The following is a 21,403-nucleotide window of genomic DNA, read 5'->3' on the forward strand; positions in this document are numbered from 1 at the left end:
CGACTTCTCCCAACAAGCCTGTCCATCAAAACAGACATCTCTCCCTTCTCTTAGCACCAACTGCAGTGTTACTGGGCTTCCCAAATCAAACTTCATCATTTATGATGAAGGTGCTGCATTTGATCTAATTACTTGTTATAATTCTTCCTTCAGGAGAAAGAACATCATCCGAGGGTATTATGTGTTGCTGGTGCTGAAATAAAATCAGCAAAGGAAAAGGAAAACTAATAATATTCATAAAAGAATTTCTGCTGCTTTCTGGTCACCCTTCATCATCTTTTTTGTGAAATAGAAGATGACAAATAAAATCTCAAGGTTCTAAATATACATTGATAAATATTTATTGGACGCGATTTTGTATCTCTAATATCCTGCTAAGCAAACGCATCCAAGTTGGGGTCGGGTTGGGGGGGAAGGTGAAAAAACTGGATAGATAGAAAAGGTTTTCTTGCTTATTTTTTAATCAGCAAACTTACTCGTAGGTATGTATAATTAAAGAGACTTAAGTGAAGTTTTACTATAGATCTGAGAAGTACTAAGTGTAGGAGTGCGTGCATGCCTACATGCTAAGTTGCTTCAGTCATATCTGACTCTTTGTGACCCCATGGACTGTAGCCTGCCAGGCTCCTCTATTCATGGAATCTCCAGGCAAGAATACTAGAGTGGGTTGCCATTTCCCTCCCAGGGGATCTTCCCCACCCAGGGATCAAACCCACGTCTCCAGCATGCATCTTCTGCATTGCAAGCAGATTTTTTACTGCTGAGGCACTGGGAAAGCCCAGTACTTACATGGAATTCAATAAACGATAAATTATAGGGAAGAGGAGAAAGGAGGAAGGAAGAGAGAGTGGTGTGTTCAAGAGACAGAGGGAGCAACCCTCTAGCACTATATTCTAGAACAAGGAAGCGAGTGAAAGTCGGTCAGTCATGTCCAACTCTTTGAGCCCCCATAGACTTACAGTCCATGGCATTCTCCTTGCCAGAATACTGGAGTGGGTAGCCTTTCCCTTCTCTGGGGGATCTTCCCAACCCAAGGATGGAACCTGGTCTCCCACAGTGCAGGCAGATTATTTACCAGCTGAGCCACCAGGGAAGCCCATTCTAGAATAAGTTGCTAATTGTGCAAAGCAAACATAATAAACAGCAGGCATTGAAGTAATCATATTGTTTACTGATTATTTTGTGATATGGCTAACCAACCACTACTTACTTAGAGCTTTCCAAGTCTTAGATACATAAAAGCTTTTTTTCCGACAATGTCATTCAGGGTTTTGTTTTCCTTTTCTTTTTTATAGAAGATTCAGGGTGATGTGGTCCAAGGCCCACTTCCCATCTCCAGTACTCACTCAAGCTGTGTAACCTTCACATGGTACTTGACCTCACTGCTCCTCAGCTGCATGTCTGTGAAATGGGGACGATGATAACAGTGCCTTCCCCACTGAGCTGTTATGAGGATTAAATTAGTTAGTATATGTAAAGTAATTAGAAAAGTACTTGGACAGCAAGAAGATTAAACCAGTCAATCTTAAGGGAAATCAACCCTGAATGCTCTTTGGAAGGACTGATGCTGAAGCTGAAACTCCAGTGTTTTGGTCATCTGATGTGAATAGTCTAGTCATTGGAAAAGTCCCTGATGCTGGGAAAAATTGAGTGCAGAAGGGAAAGAGGGCATCAGAGGATAAGATGGCTAGATGGCATCACCGATGCAAGGGACATGAACTTGGGTGAACTTTAGAAGATGGTAAGGGACAGGGAGGCCTGGCTTGCCACAGTCTGTTGGACTGCAAAGAGTCAGACATGACTGGATGACTCAACAACAACTTAGAAAAGGGCCATGGTAAGTAAGCCCTCCATTCATCTTAGCAAATGTGATTATCATGGTTATGATGATAATTTCCACTGCCCTCACCTACAAAACTGGCCTGGGCCCTGAGCTCTGGCTCCCTTCAACTGTACCTCTTCCCAATGACCAGTGGGTTTGCAAAACTCCAGTGAAGTGTCCATCCAGAATTTGTCCTATCCCACTCTCCATTTAAAACACTGGCCATTGCCCCAAAGTCTGAAATTCTGCCTAAAGGGCCTATGTCTGGGGACTGTACAGCTCCCTGTCTCCTTGAAGGTGGACTGAAAAACTGGTGTACTTACCCTAACCTTTGACAAAGAGGTGGCAGAGGCTGGCTGGGACAAGACATGTGGGCAGAGCATAAACCAGAGGGCCAGGTGTTTGCCCAGCATTGAGCTGCTGATTGCTGAGGCATCCATTTCAAAGCACCTATCTCGAATAAACATATTACCAGCTGTATGATGCAACTACTACTAAAACAACCAGTGAGAAAGCAGGTGCCCCTGCCCACGGAGTTCCCTGGATAACTGACCACCTTAATAACTCCACTTTTCCTTCCCCATACCCGCATCCCCACTCTTATGTTTTAAATTTGCCAATATTTTTGTGGCCGTGTAGGGTGACAAACGTTAGCTAGACTTATTGTGGTAATGATTTTGCACTACATACAAGTATCGAGTCATTATGTTGTACACCTGAAACTAGTATAATGTTATGTGTCAAGTATAACTCGGTCATTTAAGCTAATTAATCAATTTGCCAATAAAGGGTGAACCTATGAAATCCTAGGCACCCTACTTTTGACCCCAATAAAAGTAGAAGCCCAGGTCCCCACCCCAAATGCCTGTGACCCTGCTGTGTGGCCCTCAGGTGTGCTGTGTAACCTCTAGTTTCTGCAAATAATACATCTTTTCTCCCAGATTTCTCTGACAGTGGTTGCTGAGGTGAATTTTATATAATAAGAACCACATGGGCCAGTCTAGCCACAACATTGGGTCCAGTTGAAGAAATGTCTATGGGGGCTGCCAGAGTGGTATGGACCCAGGTAAGTGCTTCAAGCATTCCGAACCAACAGTATCACTACCACAGACATAAACAGGTGTCCAGCTACATGTGTGAGAGGCTCCTCCCAGTGCAGGGATCCCCCTCACTCCCCCTCCCACACTGCAGTGAATAAATCAAGCATTCTAAATGCAAAGCTGGTGTTCTTCACCATTATAAAAATATACTTGTTAAGTTCAGTTAATAGAAAGTATTTTATTTACCAGTCTGCTGTACTGGATTATGAGTTTTAAATAATTAGGTAAATGGTGTGCGACCTTCCATTTATACTATTGTCCCAGCTCCACAAAAGTTAGGGTTGGTCCTAAGTATTACAACAGCAGCTAAAGTTAAAAATATCAAAATAAGATGGTCCCATGTCTCTTTAACACCCCTGTTCTTTATTTTAGGTTTTATACCAAAACATACATACACATGTCTCCAACACAACTATAGTGTAGACATATATACATGAGGCTGCAATGCAAATGTTTCTGACCAAGGCGTTACTGATATTCAGTAAACATATATAGCACACTTCCTGTAAAAATGCTGCCCGTGTATATATGGTAGAGGCAAAAACAAAAAACAGCAGTTCTATGGTATATTCATGTAGACATGACCAGTGCTCTCAGACCACAGTCTTCAGTGACTTTTACTGAACCCCAAAATGACTGCACCAAAAATGGTGAGGTGGAATCTACGCAGACCTCACCCAAGCACTACCTAGGATCTTCGGAGTTCAAAACAGTAACATTTAAAGTCACAAAACTCCGCACCTTCAAACCTATCACCTTGTATAATTCTCATAATTCTCCAGCCACATCAGCATCCACTTTCCTGAACAAAGGACTTGCCTTCCCAGCACTACTGCTCTTCTTTCCAAAAGCTTTTCACTCAGTTCTCTGGAACACTCAGCCTCCTCAGAGAATCCTCGTCTGCCAGGTCCTAACTGGAATCTGGTTCCACCTACAGGACAGTATGTGAACTGCAGCCCTTTCAGCATTTAAGTCAGTTTTCCTAATCCCTACTGTTGGGGTTTCCTCCTTCAGGGAAGTGATTCTAGAACATCTATCTTCATTTCTTGCACTCTTTACCCACCTCCCGGCCCTAAGCCAAACACATCAGCTCCTGTATCAGTGTGATTCAAACTGCTGTCTATAGATCGCCTACTTTTTGCAACTGATTCATAAGGGAATAACCACAAAACAAAATAAACATTTAGAATTTTATAGCAGTTTGAAATCAGTGGACTTCTCTTTGAACAAGGTGTTGTCAAAGACACACATTGAGACACAGTGGTGCCAGCCATATCCACACATAGGTCTTTTTCTACCAAACGTGTTGCCCAAACTTTAATGTGCACATAAATCACTTGGGAAATCTCATTAAAAATGCAGGTTTAGTAGTCTGGAGTGAGGCCTGAGCCTCTGCATTTCTAATGAGTTTCAAGTGATGCTGGTGCTGCTGATCCAAAGGCCCACTTTGAACAGCGAGGCACCAAACAACTGAATTAGACTTTTTGCAACCAGCTATGCTGTTTCACATAACTGCATTTTTCAAATCTTTCTCAAATATTACACACATTAGATTGCCTCTGTTTAGAGTCACTGCTATTCACAGGCTGTGGCAACCTTGGGAAAGTTAATTAACCTCTCAGTGCTGCCAAAGCCTTATATTTAAATGGGGGTTAACATCCTAAATACTCTATAGGATTGTTGTGAAGCTCAAATGGTTTAATTAATGTCACAGTTACTAGCATAATTCTTGGCTTATGTTAGCCATTTTCATTTTTAAATTGTTTATTTCTGCCTTACCCACGTAGCAAACTTCTGTTCATCCTTAAAATTTGCTCAAGTATCACATCTATGCAGCTATTTTGACATCCTCCTACTCCAAAATGAGCCACTCTTTCATGTCTACTGAGATTTTTCTGAGTATAATTATTTACATGTTTCTCTCTCACAATCTAGTGTGCTAGTCTTGAAAGCAAGAATTTTCTTCATCCATTTCTGAATCCCTAACACCTAGCATGCTGAATGGCAAAATTAAAAAAAACAACAACAACAACTGCCTGTGACTTTTTGGTGTGAATTATTATGAATCAATCTTACAGAGCTAGGCTATAGGAACAAATGTTATAAAATACCATCGGAACCCAATAAGGTCATTGAATTTTGTAGGGAAGATATTCTCTTAAGAAATAAAAATCAATGATGATAAATTATCTTAAGCTACTTTTTTAAGACTTAGGACTCTATGACAATTACAAATCACTTATTTTGTGGTGAGACCAAGAAAAAAAGGAAACATGGGAGCTGTTTTTAACCAAGAGTCATTGGGGATGCAGTGTGTGTCTTTTTTTAATGAGCAACACTAAATGTATAAGTCTTAGAACTAAACTTTTTAGGTATTTTCTCCATTTTATCAATATATATGAATTGACTAAAAGGTTACTCTAGCATAAATAAATGAGCAACACTAAATGTATAAGTCTTAGAACTAAACTTTCTAGGTATTTTCTCCATTTTATTAATATATATGAATTGACTAAAAGGTTACTCTAGTATAAATAAAAGGAAATACCATGAAGCAAATAATCTGAATTAACCCTTCATAAAAAGGTCTCCAGCCTCTGGGATCTAATGTCTGATGATCTAAGGTGGAGAGGATGTAATAATAACAGAAATAAAGTGCACAATAAATGCAATGCACTTGAATTATCCTGAAACCACCTCCCCCGCACAGTCTGCAAAAAAAAAAATTATCTTCCAAAAAACCAGTCCCTGGTATCAAAAAGGCTGGGGATGCAGCTTTATAAGGTCCTTATTTTTAAAACAAATGTAGACAAATAGCAGTCTTTGAATGAAGCACAACTTCTGAATAACATTTAGGGGTAAACAAAAAACACTTTCTCCCTCCTCTATCCTCTTGAAACCCACTTCAAGCTCTAGTACTAGTTTTCTGAGGGAAGTAAGAACAGGGTAAGGAAGTAAATCTTAAGAGTGAAGTCACATGTGACTATTTTCCCAGTAACTCCCTGTATTCATCTCTGAATGTCAGTTTCACTGTCATCTTGTCTCGGCCCTTTGGGCCAGGAGCGAGAAAACGGTACAGGCAGATACATTTGGAAAAGAGAATGATTCAAGTGTTTATCTTCTTTATGCCTAGAGCTCTTCCGCCTGTGAGCCTTCCTCTCCTTACCTCTGTTTTTCAGTGGAGGAAGTGTGGGGTGCAGATCTTTATTACATTCATTCCGTTCTGTGCAGCATTCAATGGATCTTCTCTGATGAGGAATGGGAGTGTCCTGAAATTGAAACCTGACAGCTATTAATAGGTTTACCCCAAATTTCAAAGCCATATCACCTAAAACTAGCAAATTAACACTCTTTACAGAACTGATTTAAAAGTCTAATAATTTTATTCAGACATGGTGAAATGCTATATTAGGTAATTTCTTTCAAATCATCATGTATATTCTTACTGCAGCTTTGCACTTCCACAAAATTACTATTTGCAATAACCAGTATGCAGAGTGTAAACTCAGGAAGAAGGCTTGGCTTAATGCAATTAACCAAATCGGAATTTGAGCAAGATGATCTAATGAGCCCCTAAGCCAAAAGTTAACAGCAAAAATAAAATGACTACTTGATTTCAAAATGAAAGGAGAACTGACTCAAAGCAAATTTTCTAATTAATGTCCAAAATACTGAAAACAAGCTAGTAAAAAAAAAATTCTGTTTTATCTTGCTTGAAACTTGGCTGTTTGCAATCTTGCCAATAAAAGGTTACAAAGTGGAACCAAGGTATCTTCCTTACCCGACACTGAAAATCTGAGCCTTCTAGTCCTAGACATCCAGAAGTGACCACAGGCATCCCAGAGTCATCTTCTTCTATCATCGTGAAACAATATCCATCTGTGCTAAAGATCAAACAGGCAAAGTAAGTGTGTGTGTGTGTGTGTGTGTGTGTGTGTGTGTGTGTGTGTGCACATGAGAGAGAGAGTGAGCATGTCCAGGGTAAAAGGGAATGAAGATGTTTATCACTTGTTTGGGGCTTCCCTGGTGGATCAGCGGTAAAGAATTCACCTGCCAATGTAGGAGACTCGGGTTCCAATCCTTGAGTCAGAAAGACCTGGAGAAGGAAATGGCAAGCCACTCCAGTATTCTTGCCTGGGAAATCCCAAGGACAGAGGAGCCTCGTGAGCTACAATCCACGGGGTCACAAAGAGTCAGACACAATTGAGCGACTGAATAACAATAATCATTTGTTTCATTACAAACAAGAAGAAAGTAAAAGATCATATAATAGGTTCTTATCTGATTAAAGAATCTCCAAACTGCCTTTAAGTTGATTTATCATTAACTATTTACTCATATATCCTCTGTCTAGAAACTCATGAGAAAGGATCCAACATTTCCATCAGTTCAGTTCAGTTCAGTCGCTCAGTCGTGTCCGACTCTTTGCGACCCCATGAATCGCAGCACGCCAGGCCTCCCTGTCCATCACCATCTCCCGGAGTTCACTCAGACTCACGTCCATTGAGTCCATGATGCCATCCAGCCATATCATCCTCGGTCGTCCCCTTCTCCTCCTGCCCCCAATCCCTCCCAGCATCAGAGTCTTTTCCAATGAGTCAACTCTTTGCATGAGGTGGCCAAAGTACTGGAGTTTCAGCTTTAGCATCATTCCTTCCAAAGAAATCCCAGGGTTGATCTCCTTCAGAATGGACTGGTTGGATCTCCTTGCAGTCCAAGGGACTCTCAAGAGTCTTCTCAACACCACAGTTCAAAAGCATCGATTCTTTCACGTTCAGCCTTCTTCACAGTCCAACTCTCACATCCATACATGACCACAGGAAAAACCATAGCCTTTAATAGCATGTATACTGCATACTAAACACTCATTCTGGTCCTTCACAGCTATCACCTTCAGAAATCCACTCCAAGAGGAAGGTAGTTATATGCTTACTTTCTATATGAAGAAACTGAGGTTCAAAGATCTTGAGTAATTTCTCAAAGGCCATACAGCTAGTGAGAGGTGCAACAGGGGTTTGAACCCATGCAGGTGAGTGTTTATTCTGGTTCTACTTGCTCTGAGCTAGTGAAGTGAATTTATCTCTTCCTAGATCAGTCCTGGGTGTTCTTTGAAAGGAATGATGCTAAAGCTGAAATTCCAGTACTTTGACCACCTCATGCGAAGAGCTGACTCATTGGAAAAGACTCTGATGCTGGGAGGGATTGGGAGCAGGAGGAGAAGGGGATGACAGAGGATGAGATGGCTGGATGGTATCACTGACTCGATGGATGTGAGTTTGAGTGAACTCTGGGAATTGGTGATGGACAGGGAGGCCTGGCATGCTGCAGTTCATGGGGTCACAAAGAGTCAGACACGACTGAACTAAACAGAACTGAACTTAACTGAAGGCATACAGGGGGCTTACAGACAAAGGAGAAGTAGGGATTGGGGTCAGCATAGCCTCAGTGAGGCGACTAAGACTGTGCCACGCAGTGCTAAGCTCTACTTTCAGGATGGCATATGAAAACATCGGGCTTTGTGGCAACAAGTCCGGTCTTAATTTGGGTGTGGGGTAAGGATGGACAACAGAAAGAAGGGCTTTTAATAGAGTATGAAAGCCAAAGAAACAATACTTTTAATTTCTCTCTGGTTTTCTACACTGAAAAGAACTTTCACTTAGAATCTCATTTAATCCTCTCATCAATAATGACAAGTAATATTCCTATTTCACAAATAGGTAAACTAAGGTTATGAGAGTCTAACAAACTTGTACAAGGTCACAAAACAAACAGATATAGAATCATGTGCAGCATCAAGGACTTCTTGCTTCATTTTCATAGCTTTTCCAACGTCCCTCCAGGGATTAAAAATGAAAAACAAGGACTATTATATATAGAACAATTTTTACACAGACATTAGTTCACAAGTTTGGGTGATGAATGCAAACAGACTCCCAATATAAGTCATAAACCACTACTGCATGTGCTAAGAAATAAGCTACTGAACTACATCTCCATCTTTCTCATGAGAGAAACATGTATATCCATGGTCAGCGTCCAACACAGATGTGACTACACGACCTAAAAGGTCAGAGGAAGAAAGCTCTGAGCATGATTTGTGTGTTAGTGGTGACAGCATTCTGCCATACACCGGCACTTCAGTTATCATCAAAACCCTTAGAATTGTTTACCTGGTTTATAAGCCTCAAGTGATCCAAAATGCCTGTTTACAAGAACAAGCAAGGCAAAATTCAGACATAATGAATGGCAAGGAATGGCCAATGATAAATCATTTTGTTAGACCAAGGTCAAATGCATGAATACTGCTGTAGAAGAAAGACTGCCTTTAAACAGCCCATGCTCTAAATTCTTTGGGGCTTTTTAACTAATGTACTGAAATTACTATGAAAATCCAAAGCATGTAAACACTGAAGGCAATAAATGAAAGAACTATCCCTTAGAAATTTACCTTAAACAATATAAGCAAACAATAACCATGTGATTTTCCTTTTATCCCTTTTCTATATACTTACACTCAGCGTGTAACTTGCATTTCTTATCAAAAGTAAAACTCAGGAATTAAGAATAAAGTTATTTTAAGCTTCTGACATTATCATAGCATGACTAAAAAGTTTGATACAATATGTTAAATCTAAAAAGACTAACTTCTGCTTATCCAGGAGGTCCCCTTAAGTCAAAATCTGAGTATACAGAAATGTAATTTGAGGCAACTTATAAGAATCAAAAAAGAAAAGGCTGGTAAAGCTGTTGGCATGTTACTTTTACAGTGTCCTGGTAAATGTAAAGAAACATCAGGAAGAGTAAATTCAAGCTTTAAAAATGCACTGGGGGAGCACTCCCTTATCTGTGAAGAGGAAGAAGCTAAAATAGAGGATGGAAACAAGATTTTTGATGGAGAGATGCTGTAGTGTATACAGAAGTAGAAATAAAAGGCACAATGAGACATGAAATGTTATAAACCAACATTATTTCAATAAAAAATAAATGTTACAAAGGGGATGGAAAGGGAGAGGCCCTCGAGAAAGAAGTTGGCATCCTATAAGTTATAAATTCAGATACAAACTGAAATACTTAGCTGGAGGACAAGCAAGGGGGTAAGAGAAACATCTCAAGTGCATACTACTGACAACAAGATAAAATTAATTTATAAACTTCTTACTGAAATTCCTAGCTAGGAAGGGCCATTGACTGGAAACCAGTAGTGCAATTACAGACACTTAAAAATTACTTGAGAACTTTCAACTCTCAAGCAAGCACAAATATAAACACAACTGCACTCTGGAATCAAAGCCGATCAACCACCCACCACTAAGAGACGGCTGCTGAATGTCACCAAAGGCATCTATCTGACTCTACTATGGGCTTATCTCAACATTCTGCTGCTTGCTTCCATATTTAAGTACAGGTTTCAAATGTTTTATATAGATTATTACCTGTCATCCCTAGAGTGTTGAAAGTGATAACAAGAGATGAAGAATCATGAGAAAAATAAAAGGTGAAATAATTTTATACAAAATTGAAAGCAGTGAGATGTATATATGAGTGCAGGATGAATCATTTGATTATAATAATGATAATGAATTTTAAAAGACAATTCAAAAGGAAGGAGAGGCAAAATAGAGGCAGGGGATTAAGGGGTACAAACTACCATGTATAAAATAAATAAGCTACAAGGATATATTTGTACAGCATGAGGAAATATGGGCATTATTTTATAATAATTTTAAATGCAGTACAATCTATAAAATACTGAATACTTATGCTGTATATATAAAACTAATGTAATACTGTAAATCAACCAAACATCAATAAAAAAGACAACTGATGTGACATTTCAAAAATTCTGCCACTGTGTTATAAGTCAGGAAAAGTAATTGACAAAATAGTTGCCTATAAACATTAGCAGTCATCAGTACTGAATGCCTCTCAACGTAAGTCTAATTCATGAAAAAGCGAAGCATTTGAAAAAGTAAACGTCATATGAAGTCAAAGTAGTGATAATAAAACCTCTGTTACCACCTTGGATAGTTCTACAGGTTCATGCCTCCTTGAATACGCCCAGTATTTCAAAAGCAAAGAAGTCTGGAAAATCTTGAGAGAACATCGAAGATAAATTGCCTTGGGAGATTTTCAGTGTGCCCGTGAACATTTACTAGTAAGTAAGAAAGGGATCAGAGAAGGCGATGGCACCCCATTCCAGTACTCTTGCCTGGAAAATCACATGGACGGAGGAGCCTGGTAGGCTGCAGTCCATGGGGTCGCAAAGAGTCGGACATGACTGAGCAACTTCACTTTCACTTCTGGACCCCAATTCATTCATTGCAGAGTGAGGGCAAGGTTTATAAGGTTTACCCAAGTCTTGGTCCCTTTAACTAACTCTATTCTTCCACTAAGATCTTATGCTCCTTCATTATAAACCCCAAGTTGTCCAGAAATATAACCACCTCAGTTGAGAAGGGACTATTGTAGAAATTTTTTTCTAACTGGTTTAGTTCCTTATAAAGATTAATTTAACTATAAAATACAATTTTTAAAGTAGTAGTTAAAAAGGAGTTTATCTGATCTGCTCAATCAGGGTGATAGGAAATTTTAAAAGCAGTAATAGAGTAATCTAAAAATCACCAAGTAACTCAAATATTACTTAATTATTAAATAGTTTAAAATTGTGCTCTTGACAAAATCTGATTAAATAAATGAAAACTTGCTCTAGTGCATCTGCTCACAAGGATTCAAGTTCTCTACACCAATCAATCTATTTATCCTGATCAAACTGAATCAAATTATTTATTTCATTTTTTCCAGGGTGTAAGAAATACTAGCATTCTTAAATTTCTTTCAAAATTCTTTTAAGTTTCGGTCAGATACTACTTGAAAGGCTGCTTGTTTTAGGTGAATTGTAAATTCTTGAGGATACTGCCTTCTAAAATATCTATTTCACAGTGAAGGGAATAAATAAAGTGTTCTGTTATAGGTAAATAAAGATACAGCTTTTCAAGTTGTGTTTAAGTCATGTAGATTTTAGTCAGTTAACTAAAACAGCTGAAAGTTGCTTAACCACAGTTACTTTTACAAACTGTTAAGCATACTGGCTTCCCTAGTGGCTCAGACAGTAAAGAATCTGTCTGCAGTTCAGGAGACCTGGGTTCAATCCCTGGAAAGGGAAGATCCCCTGGAGAAGGGGAATGGCCACTCGCTCCAGTATTCTTGCCAGGAGAATTTCACGGACATAGGAGCCTGGTGGGCTACAGTTCATGGGGTCGCAGAGTCGGGCACGACTGAGCGACTGACACTCACACATTAAGCATACTATGCCTCAGACAGATGCTGAGAATCGAGGGTGAGGAATATGCAGCCTTTGTTTTCAAGGAGTTCAACATCTATGCACCAATCCTAGGAAAGACAGTCATTCCACTTCAGGAGGGACAGAAATCACCAGCTAATTAAGTGCTTTCTACTGACTGGCAGGAAGGCAAAGAAGAACGCTGAGCAAAGGTCATCACCAGAGTCAAGGAGTCCTAAGATTCTTTTGTTTTCTGTTTTGTTTGTTTCCCTTTATCATCTTAGGTGGGTGTGTTCCCATGGTGGTGGAGGGAAAGACTGTCACTGCTCCCATTTTCTGGCTTTTCCTCTGAGATGTCGCAGTATTGGGAGAAGCTGAAGTTACTGAAATTACAACATTAGTGATGAAGTTCCAATGTGAGAGGGGCCTTTTTACTGTATCTTGAAGAGAGCGTAACTACCATACATCCTCCTCTGGCAGCCATGCCAAGTGATTTAACGTTTTGTTCATTTTCTTCCCAGGAGGTACAAGATTGTTTTGAACTTGTCTCAATTGTTATATTATATACGTATTTGCATGTTCTCACTCCTGTGTAGAGACCTCTGACATACTTTACTCTGAGAGCCTCCTACCTGGACACCCCCTCTTCTCTCTCTAGTCTCTAACCCATTCCACACAGTACTGCCTGAAAAATCTTACATCTTCCTTCCTGCTCAAGTATCTTCAATGATTCTCTATGTATAACTGTACCGAGCCCAACACTATTCACTTTCTTTTAAGTCCAACACTAAATGGATCCATTTAAGTATCATTCATGATTAACGAGAGACACAAAGGCAGAGTTATTCCTTATAAAAGATTTCACAAGTGAATTTGAAACCATATCCTCACTCAACTAAGTGATATGTTCCACAGAAGGAGCCATTTCTCATATGTGAAATGGTTTTAACTCAACATCTTCTAGTGGGAAAAAAAGATCATAAAGCTGAATGTTCAGGTGGTCTGGGCAACAGAGGAATAAACCGGATGAACAGAAGATGTACACACAAATGAGAACAGTGCTCACTTCAAACACTCTGAGACCTGGGTCAGGAGCATCTCTCTGAAAGTACACACCATCACACTTGGCAGAAGGTTTAGAAGCTCGAAGTTAACAGAAACTATACAAAAGGGCTCTGGACAGCATCGCCTGATCTTACATGTTCCTTCTTACTCAGAAATTTTCAATGGTTCTCAATGTATAGCTGTAAAAAGCCTTATGCTAAACCTCTAAGCTTTCCCTTCTGCCCTCTTTGACTTTTCAGGAAACAGCTAGAAACTCATGTAATTTGTCATTTAGGCACCTGGAATCATTTGTACATCTATGCAAATATACAATGTGATTTATAATACCTACAAACCCTGAAAACTGCCAAGGTAGGAGTATTTTGGGTCAAATAAATGAGTAAATATTTAAAATTACCTTGAAAAAGAGTTAAAAAAAAAAAAAGAAAGAACTGGATAGACTTGTGAAAGAGTAGAGTAACTTAAGAGAGGTGGTGAGAAAGGGACAAAAATGACCATCACAGATCATGTCAAGTAAAACAAGGAAGAATACATAAAGTGGGACCAGATTGTATGGAGAAAAAATAAATCAGACTGCGATTCTGCCTGCTAGGACAGGAAAACTAAGCAGAACATTGACATGGTGGAAGTCATACACAAAGAGTTAATTAAGTTGACTGTGCAGTTTTCAAAGCACACAGTGACAGTACGAGGTCCTAGGAACAGAACCTAGAAATGGAATAAGAAAGATAAGCAATGGGAAGGAGCAACTGAAAGGTATTTAGATGGCCAATATTTTATTGAGGGAGGTTAGACAATGCTTTCATCCTTTGAGTTATGGATATTAAAAAAGTATCCTGCCACTTTATTCAGCATGATATATATGCACTACATCATCTAACATACATGCCAATAGGCCATGTAAACGGAATGGATTTTGGAAGCAGACACAACTGCACCTGACAGGAATGAAGGCCAAAAAGAACTCACAAAGAGTTTAAAAAATAATAACAAAATAAAGGACAAAACCCTCTACACTTTGTGCATGCTCTCTGAATTATCCCATCAAGCGCTTCCCAGATGGCTCGGCAGTGAAGAATCCACCTACAACGCAGGATACGTGGGTTCGATCCCTGGGTCGGAAGATTCCCTGGATCTTCAGGGGATTTCAGAATCTCTGAAAAAGTGCAATGCACTTCTGATTTGGGCTACTTTCTGGGTTATTCTCTACAGGAATGTGGGAGTGGTAATGAGCATACACTCTACCCAGGCTATCCAGCTTGGCTACGATCTGTCTGGTACCAGCCTTCATCCAAGCCATAAACAAGGACTTACCTTTGAAACTGTTTTGCCTAGAAGGGCAAGATTTAGTGCAGTATTACTCAAAGTGTGCTCCCTCAAAACTTATTACTGGTCTGTGAGTACAAATTTCAATTTGTATCGCAGTAACTCCAGCTCTGTTGAATTTAATGCATGCATGCTCGGTTGTTCAATTGTGCCCAACTCTTTGCAGCCCTATAGACAGTAGCCCACGAGGCTCCTCTGTCCACGGGATTCTCCAAGTAAGAATACTGGAGTGGGTTGCCCTGACCTTCTCCAGGGGACCTTCCGACCCAGGGATCAAACCCACATGTCCTGCATTTCCTGCATTGTAGGTGGATTCTTTACTGCTTGAAGCCCTTGAATTTAATTAACAGACAATAGAAAAATGAAGAATGTAATCTGTCTTTTAAATTAATTTTTCTAGTAATTCATTTTTATTGAACTTTAGAAAGTATCAGTGCTCAACTTATTGGGGAAAATTTTTTGACCAGAGGTATAGCCTGAGAAGGGACTTCCCTGGTGGCTCAGATGGTAAAGAATCTGCCTGCAATGCAGGAGACCCAGGTTTGATCCCTGGGTCGGGAAGATCCCCTGGAGAAGGAAATGGCAACCACTCCAGTATTCTTGCCTGGGAAATCCCATGGACAGAGGAGCCTAAAAAGGGTTTCCCTGGTAGCTCAGCAGTAAAGAATTTGCCTGCAATGGAGGAGACGTGGGTTCAATCCCTGGGTTGAGAAGATCCCCTGGAGAAGGAAGTGGCAACCTACTCCAGTATTCTTGTCTGGGAAATTCCATGGACAGAGAAGCCTGGCAACTTACAGTCCATGGGGTTGCAAAGGAATTGTACATAGCGACTAAACCACCACCACCATAGCCTGAGAACTATCTGATTCAAAGGGCTTACAAGGATGGAGGCAGAAAGGCCTGGATCTTTTCCTAAGTCTTAGAGCACAGAACAGAAAAAGGCCTTGTGATTCAGATATGATTGACCTCAGCTCACAGGAGGCTCAATTGGAATCAATATCTTGTTAGCAAAATTGATGTACCTTTTACCCAAGAGTGAATATTTCTGCTCCTTTGAGTGTCAGAGGTCAGCTGTTAGTTAGAAATTTAGAATCTTGGTACCTTGGCCACAATTTTTTTTTCAATCATTTGGGTGTGCACAATGAATGACCTAATGAAGATTTTATAACCTCTCAGAGCCTCAGATTTCTGATCTGGAAAATGCTACATTCTTTACAGGAATGGTATGAAGATTAAAGACAGATAAAAGTAAACATTCTAGTAGTATAAAAGTTCAATAAACATTAGTTTTGTGTCTTTCCTGAATCCACTTTTCAATTTCTCTCAGCTGGCTGCTGTTGTTCTCAAACTCACTTTTGTCTCCCTCTAATACACTGAGTACTCTGCAGCAGAGATAATTTTTTAAAAAAGCAAATCACATCACATCAATCTCCATTGCTACTCCTGTTTAAACATCTCCTTCAGGCCACGGTCAAAGTTCTCCCATCTCCAGGCTCAAACCCACCACCTCTCCTCCTACATGCCGAGCTCCCCCTTCCAACCACAGAGAACTTGCATTGCAGGTAACAGTGCCTCAACACTTCCTCTCAAAGCAACTTAGGACACTTCAATGGTCTATGAGGAAAACAGGACAAAATATTTGAACTGGGATAATTTTGGATAATTCTGGAAAACCTGAACATATGATCCCCAGAACTATGGCTCAAAGGGCACATACAGACTCACTCGCAATTACTACAGACATAGACAAAATAGTCCAACACTTCATGGGAAATAGATGGGGAAACAGTGGAAACAGTGTCAGACTACTTTTCTGGGCTCCAAAATCACTGCAGGTGGTGATTGCAGCCATGAAATTAAAAGATATTTACTCCTTGGAAGGAAAGTTATGACCAACCTAGATAGCATATTCAAAAGCAGAGACATTACTTTGCCAACAAAGGTCCGTGTAGTCAAGGCTATGGTTTTTCCAGTGGTCAAGTATGGATGTGAGAGTTGGACTGTGAAGAAAGCTGAGCGCTGAAGAATTGATGCTTTTGAACTGTGGTGTTGGAGAAGACTCTTGCGAGTCCCTTGGACTGCAAGGAGATCCAACCAGACCATTCTAAAGATCAGTCCTGGGTGTTCTTTGAAAGGAATGATGCTAAAGCTGAAATTCCAATAGTTTGGCCACCTCATGCGAAGAGTTGACTCACTGGAAAAGACTCTGATGCTGGGAGGGATTGGAGGCAGGAGGAGAAGGGGATGACAGAGGATGAGATGGCTGGATGGCATCACCGACTTGATGGACATGAGTTTGGGTGAACTCCAGGAGCTGGTGATGGACAGGGAGGCCTGGCGTGCTGCGGTTCATGGGGTCGCAAAGAGTCGGACACGACTGAGCAACTGAACTGAACTGAGACAAAACAGTAGAATATCTCCCTAACATGCTAATTCCTGCTGCTCTTCTTCAGAAAACTCTGTGTGATTTTTCTGATACTTTTTTCTGCTTACTGCAAGCATTTCCTAGGAAATACCTTCTGAGCTTTGAAATCATTTTATCTTGGTTTAAGACTTAAAGTAAGTCTTGCAACCTGGTACTATCATACAAGGGCTAAGTTACTAGGCTTCTCTGGGCCCTGAACTCCTTAGGTCTAATGGTAAGAGATGAGCATTCTCTATCACACTGCATTGTTGTGCTGATTGAATGAGACACATATTTATTAACACACCCGAATCTCCTCATTGCGTCATTCTGTCAGTTCATATTACTTGAACTGTAAATTTTAGGATACACTGGTAAGCTTCTATTAGATAGTTCCCACTTCATAAGAAGCTTTTTTAAGACTCAGTATGAAAGAAAAAATACTCAGCTCAGCTTTATGCTCCTTCCTGGGGAACTAGAGGTCCTAAACAGCTGCCCAGATATTCTGTCCAGAGTTCCAGCCCAGCAGCAGCCTAGCTCCCTATCTGGGTCCATTACCCTCCTCGAGGGAGACTCTGCTTCTCTGACACTTCAGCTCCTGAGACCCACACTTGTCTTGTTATCTCACCTACTTCTCCCTGGGCGTACTCTAGCCTCTGTATCTACTGTCGACCTCACCAAGGGGAATAAATGCAGGGACAGTCACCAACGAGATGGGTGTAGCTGCATCATGATGTGTAAGGAAGAATGAAGCAAAAAGCCTAGTTTCAAATATTTGAAAGTATTTATACAAACTTGATTACCTACTAAGGAGCCCATTCTTGAGTACTTTGATAACGTCTTTCTAACTTCTGGTCGACTCACATAAGCTCTGTTACTATACTGCTTCCCAGAATGAGTTTATGAATATTCCTAACAGCTTGGCAGTGACAGTGTCAGTCACTCAGTCTAAGTCACTTCAGCCATGCCCAACTTTTTGTAACCCCATGGAATGCAGCCCAACAGGCTCCTCAGCCCGTGGGATTCTCCAGGCAAGAATACAGAAGTGGGTTGCCATTTCCTACTCCAGGGGATTGTCCCAACTCAGGGATCAAATCTGTCTTACATCTCCTGCATTGGCAGGAGGGTTCTTTATGACTAGCACTACCTGGGAAGTCAACAACTTAGGGTGTTCTTTCCAAAATACTAACACCATCAACATAAATGATTAAAACAAACAAAACCCCCCACACATTCGACAGCTGCTGCTGTTGCATTTATTTATTTGGGGGCTGAGGTCTTTGAAAGAAAATAATTAGTTTCTGCTCCTTGACAAGGATCCTGGGATCTGCACTCTCTGTTTATGTGCACAAGTGATGTTTGGTGGAAGAAAGATTTCAGAACAACATTTCAGGGCAAAATGGGATTCAATAGTTCAGACAGGCACAGCTCTGAGAGGTAATGGAGGTAGGCCCTACTCCCCAAAATGTGTTCTTGGGAGCACTAGCCTAAAATCCTGTAGTCAAAAAAGGATGCCTTTCTGTGAAAACTGGAGTTCAACAATTGATATGACCAACCTGCAAATATTGTTGACCGAGTCTTCTGGACAATGGTGGTGGCATTTACATCGCAAGATCTTTGGACGAGGGGTGGGGGCTGTACTCTCACCATCCTCTTTCTTGGTGCCCACACTTAATTTTCCTGAACTTCGCAAAAGCATGTTATCAAGGAAGTTTGCTGAAAAGAAGAAAGAGTAAGAATTTAACTTAAGCATCTTTGGGATAGCCCAGCCACAGTCTTCTGTCCAAAGAATTATGATGTTAAACAAAATAGTAAGGATTTGTGACACTTAAAGACATACAGAGAAAACACATTCTGATGTTGTGATATGGAAAACTATACTTTCTCTACAATATAGATAGGTCTCACTAGAAATTCTCATAAACTTTTCAGAGTAGTAGCTTCTACATTAAGCTATAATAGTTGTATTTGACTGAGTGCAAGCAGTTCAATGACACACTATTATACAGATTATCTCTGTATGTAATACTGTGAGTAAATATTATCATTCCCATTTTCAGATGAGAAAATTAAGATATGAAATTTAAGTGATCTGCACTCAGCTAATAAGTCATGAATACAGGATTTAAATCCAGATTGTTCGGGCCCTAAAACTTCTACTAGTCTTTCTACTTTAGGTATATTAGGTATTTTTTAAAGAAATCATAGGAAATATTTAATCTGTGAAATTCATAGGAAGATAGAAACTTAATTATCAAGATATATTTCAAAAAATATATCTCCCTCATCAGTATTTACAAGCAAAAGGGACTACTTATTAGCAGTGATTGTACATCTTCAGTTTAAGTGGAAGAAACAATGGTAGACATAATGTCTAGAGATGCATTTTTCTGGGTTCAAAAACACACTTTATTGTTTATCAGCTAGTTGACACTGAATAACTTTACAAATAATCTCATTGTGCTTTTTTCTTATCATTAAAATGAAGATAATTATAAACACCTACGTCATGTCAAGAATTTAGACGGTGTATGTTATGTACTATTCCTTGATAAATATTAGGTAATGTTACTGGAAAAATCTAATTGTTTACCTTTTAAGTAGCAAGACAATGTTTCACAACATAGGGTGACATATCACTGAGACTGTTTTCATATTTTCTTCTTTACCACCACCTTTGGAATATAATGATGCTCGAGGAAGCATGGATTGACACCTATTAAGTCTCAGGCATAGTGGTAAAAGTTCTCATACATGCTATGTCACTGTAGAAATCATCACCCTGAGCAATGTTTGATTTAAAATCTCACAACAGATCCAGTTTACCTATAGTTAAATAAAATTTCAACAAAAATATTATCTGAAAGGCACTGGGTTAAAAAATTGAAATTCTTGAAGTACAGTTTACACAACAGATACGTACAGTGTGCACCTGCAATTTTTAAAACTATAAATTAGTGCCTCCAACCATTATTATATCAGAGAATGAGGAGTTTAAAAACAGATCTGTGATGCTGTTTTCTGACTTTCTCTGGGCTATAACAATTAGTTGAATTCTTAGAGTAATAATTCAAAAGGAAAACAATAAAGTTGTTAGATCAATTTATCAGAATTTCCCCAATCATTAATTCTAATATTTCATTAGATTTTTGAAATTTATGTAAGATGTGCACCTAACTTTCTTGAACAGTTTCTTGAATTTTAGTCTGCAGAAGATATACAAACTGTAATATAGTTAGAGTGTGTTCTATTTAGAATCCTGGGCCATCATAGTGATTCTGATTCTACAGGTCTCAGGTAAGCCAAGAGAAGGCATACTCAACAAGACCCCATGTGATTTTGAGATAGATGACGGGAACTCCACTTTGAGAAAACTAGGACTAGATTAATAATATTTAATCCCGATAGGTGTTTATTATTTCTGTAAAATATGGTGCTCCATAAGTGAAAACTCCAAAAGAAAGTGAAGTAAAACACAGCTCACATTCACATGCTGTATTTAAAACCTGCCTAAACGCCCTGGCATTGCTTGATATCCAGGTGCAGTGGGTGCTGGTATGTCTGTATATCTCCCTACCACACTGACTTCCTTTTTATAATGTGGTTCTCAGTCTTACTAACTTTATGACCTGAGGAACCTCAAAGTAACTCACAGTGATGAAAGCAAGATATTTAAAACTTATTACATCCCGCTTCCCTCCATACCAGGCCCCTGCTCTTTGACGTTTTTAAAACAAAATAATAAAAATTCATTTATTAATATTACACGTATGTCTACTTCTTAAATATATACTGAGTGCCTACCTTGTTTCAGACATAGCCCAGGTATGTAGGATGAACTAAACATACAAAGAATTTACCGTCTGATGGGATAAGTTGTTAAATGGAATTTTCACATAGAATGGTCTATGGTAGAAAAGGAAACATCCTCAAACTACTGAAAATAAGGTGTCATTTTGTAAGAAGTGTTTTAAGAAAGGATTTATGATATTCTCTCACTTTAACTTAAATAATGATATAAAATTTAGCTAGAAAGAGTCTTTTCACAATATTGCTTATTAACAATCTGTAAAAAAAGTGAAAGTCACTCAGTTGTGTCCAACTCTTTGTGACCCTCATGGACTATACAGTCCATGGAATTCTTCAGGCCAGAATACTGGAGAGGATAGCTATTCCCTTCTCCAGAGGATCTTCCCAACCCAGAGATCAAACCCAGGTCTCCTGCATTGCAGGCAGATTCTTTACCAGCTGAGCCACCAGGGAAGCCCAAGAATATTGAAGTGGGTAGCCTATCCCTTCTCCAGGGAATCTCCCCAACCCAGGAATTGAACCGGCTTCTCCTGCATTGCAGGCAGATTCTTTACCAGCTGAGCTACCAGGGGTATAATCAGATTTTTTAAAAGAGA

At 39.6% G+C, this 21,403-nt stretch overlaps 1 protein-coding gene across 9 annotated transcripts in view; it reads right to left on the bottom strand.

Moving 5' to 3' along the window:
* BMPR1B (bone morphogenetic protein receptor type 1B) overlaps positions 1–21,403 on the bottom strand; it is a 454,039-nt gene that overhangs the window by 34,392 nt on the left and 398,244 nt on the right. For 6 of the 9 annotated variants that reach the window (XM_042251058.2, XM_060416664.1, XM_060416662.1 and 3 more), the window contains 3 exon segments: positions 18,554–18,713; positions 6,704–6,806; positions 6,089–6,191 (listed from right to left, as the gene is read on the bottom strand). In XM_042251058.2, coding sequence (XP_042106992.1) covers positions 6,089–6,191; positions 6,704–6,806; positions 18,554–18,696 — 349 coding nt within the window. In that variant the 5' untranslated portion in view covers positions 18,697–18,713. 9 annotated transcript variants of the gene reach the window in all.

The sequence above is a fragment of the Ovis aries genome, chromosome 6 (genome assembly GCF_016772045.2).
Source record: "Ovis aries strain OAR_USU_Benz2616 breed Rambouillet chromosome 6, ARS-UI_Ramb_v3.0, whole genome shotgun sequence".
Lineage (NCBI taxonomy): Eukaryota > Metazoa > Chordata > Mammalia > Artiodactyla > Bovidae > Ovis > Ovis aries.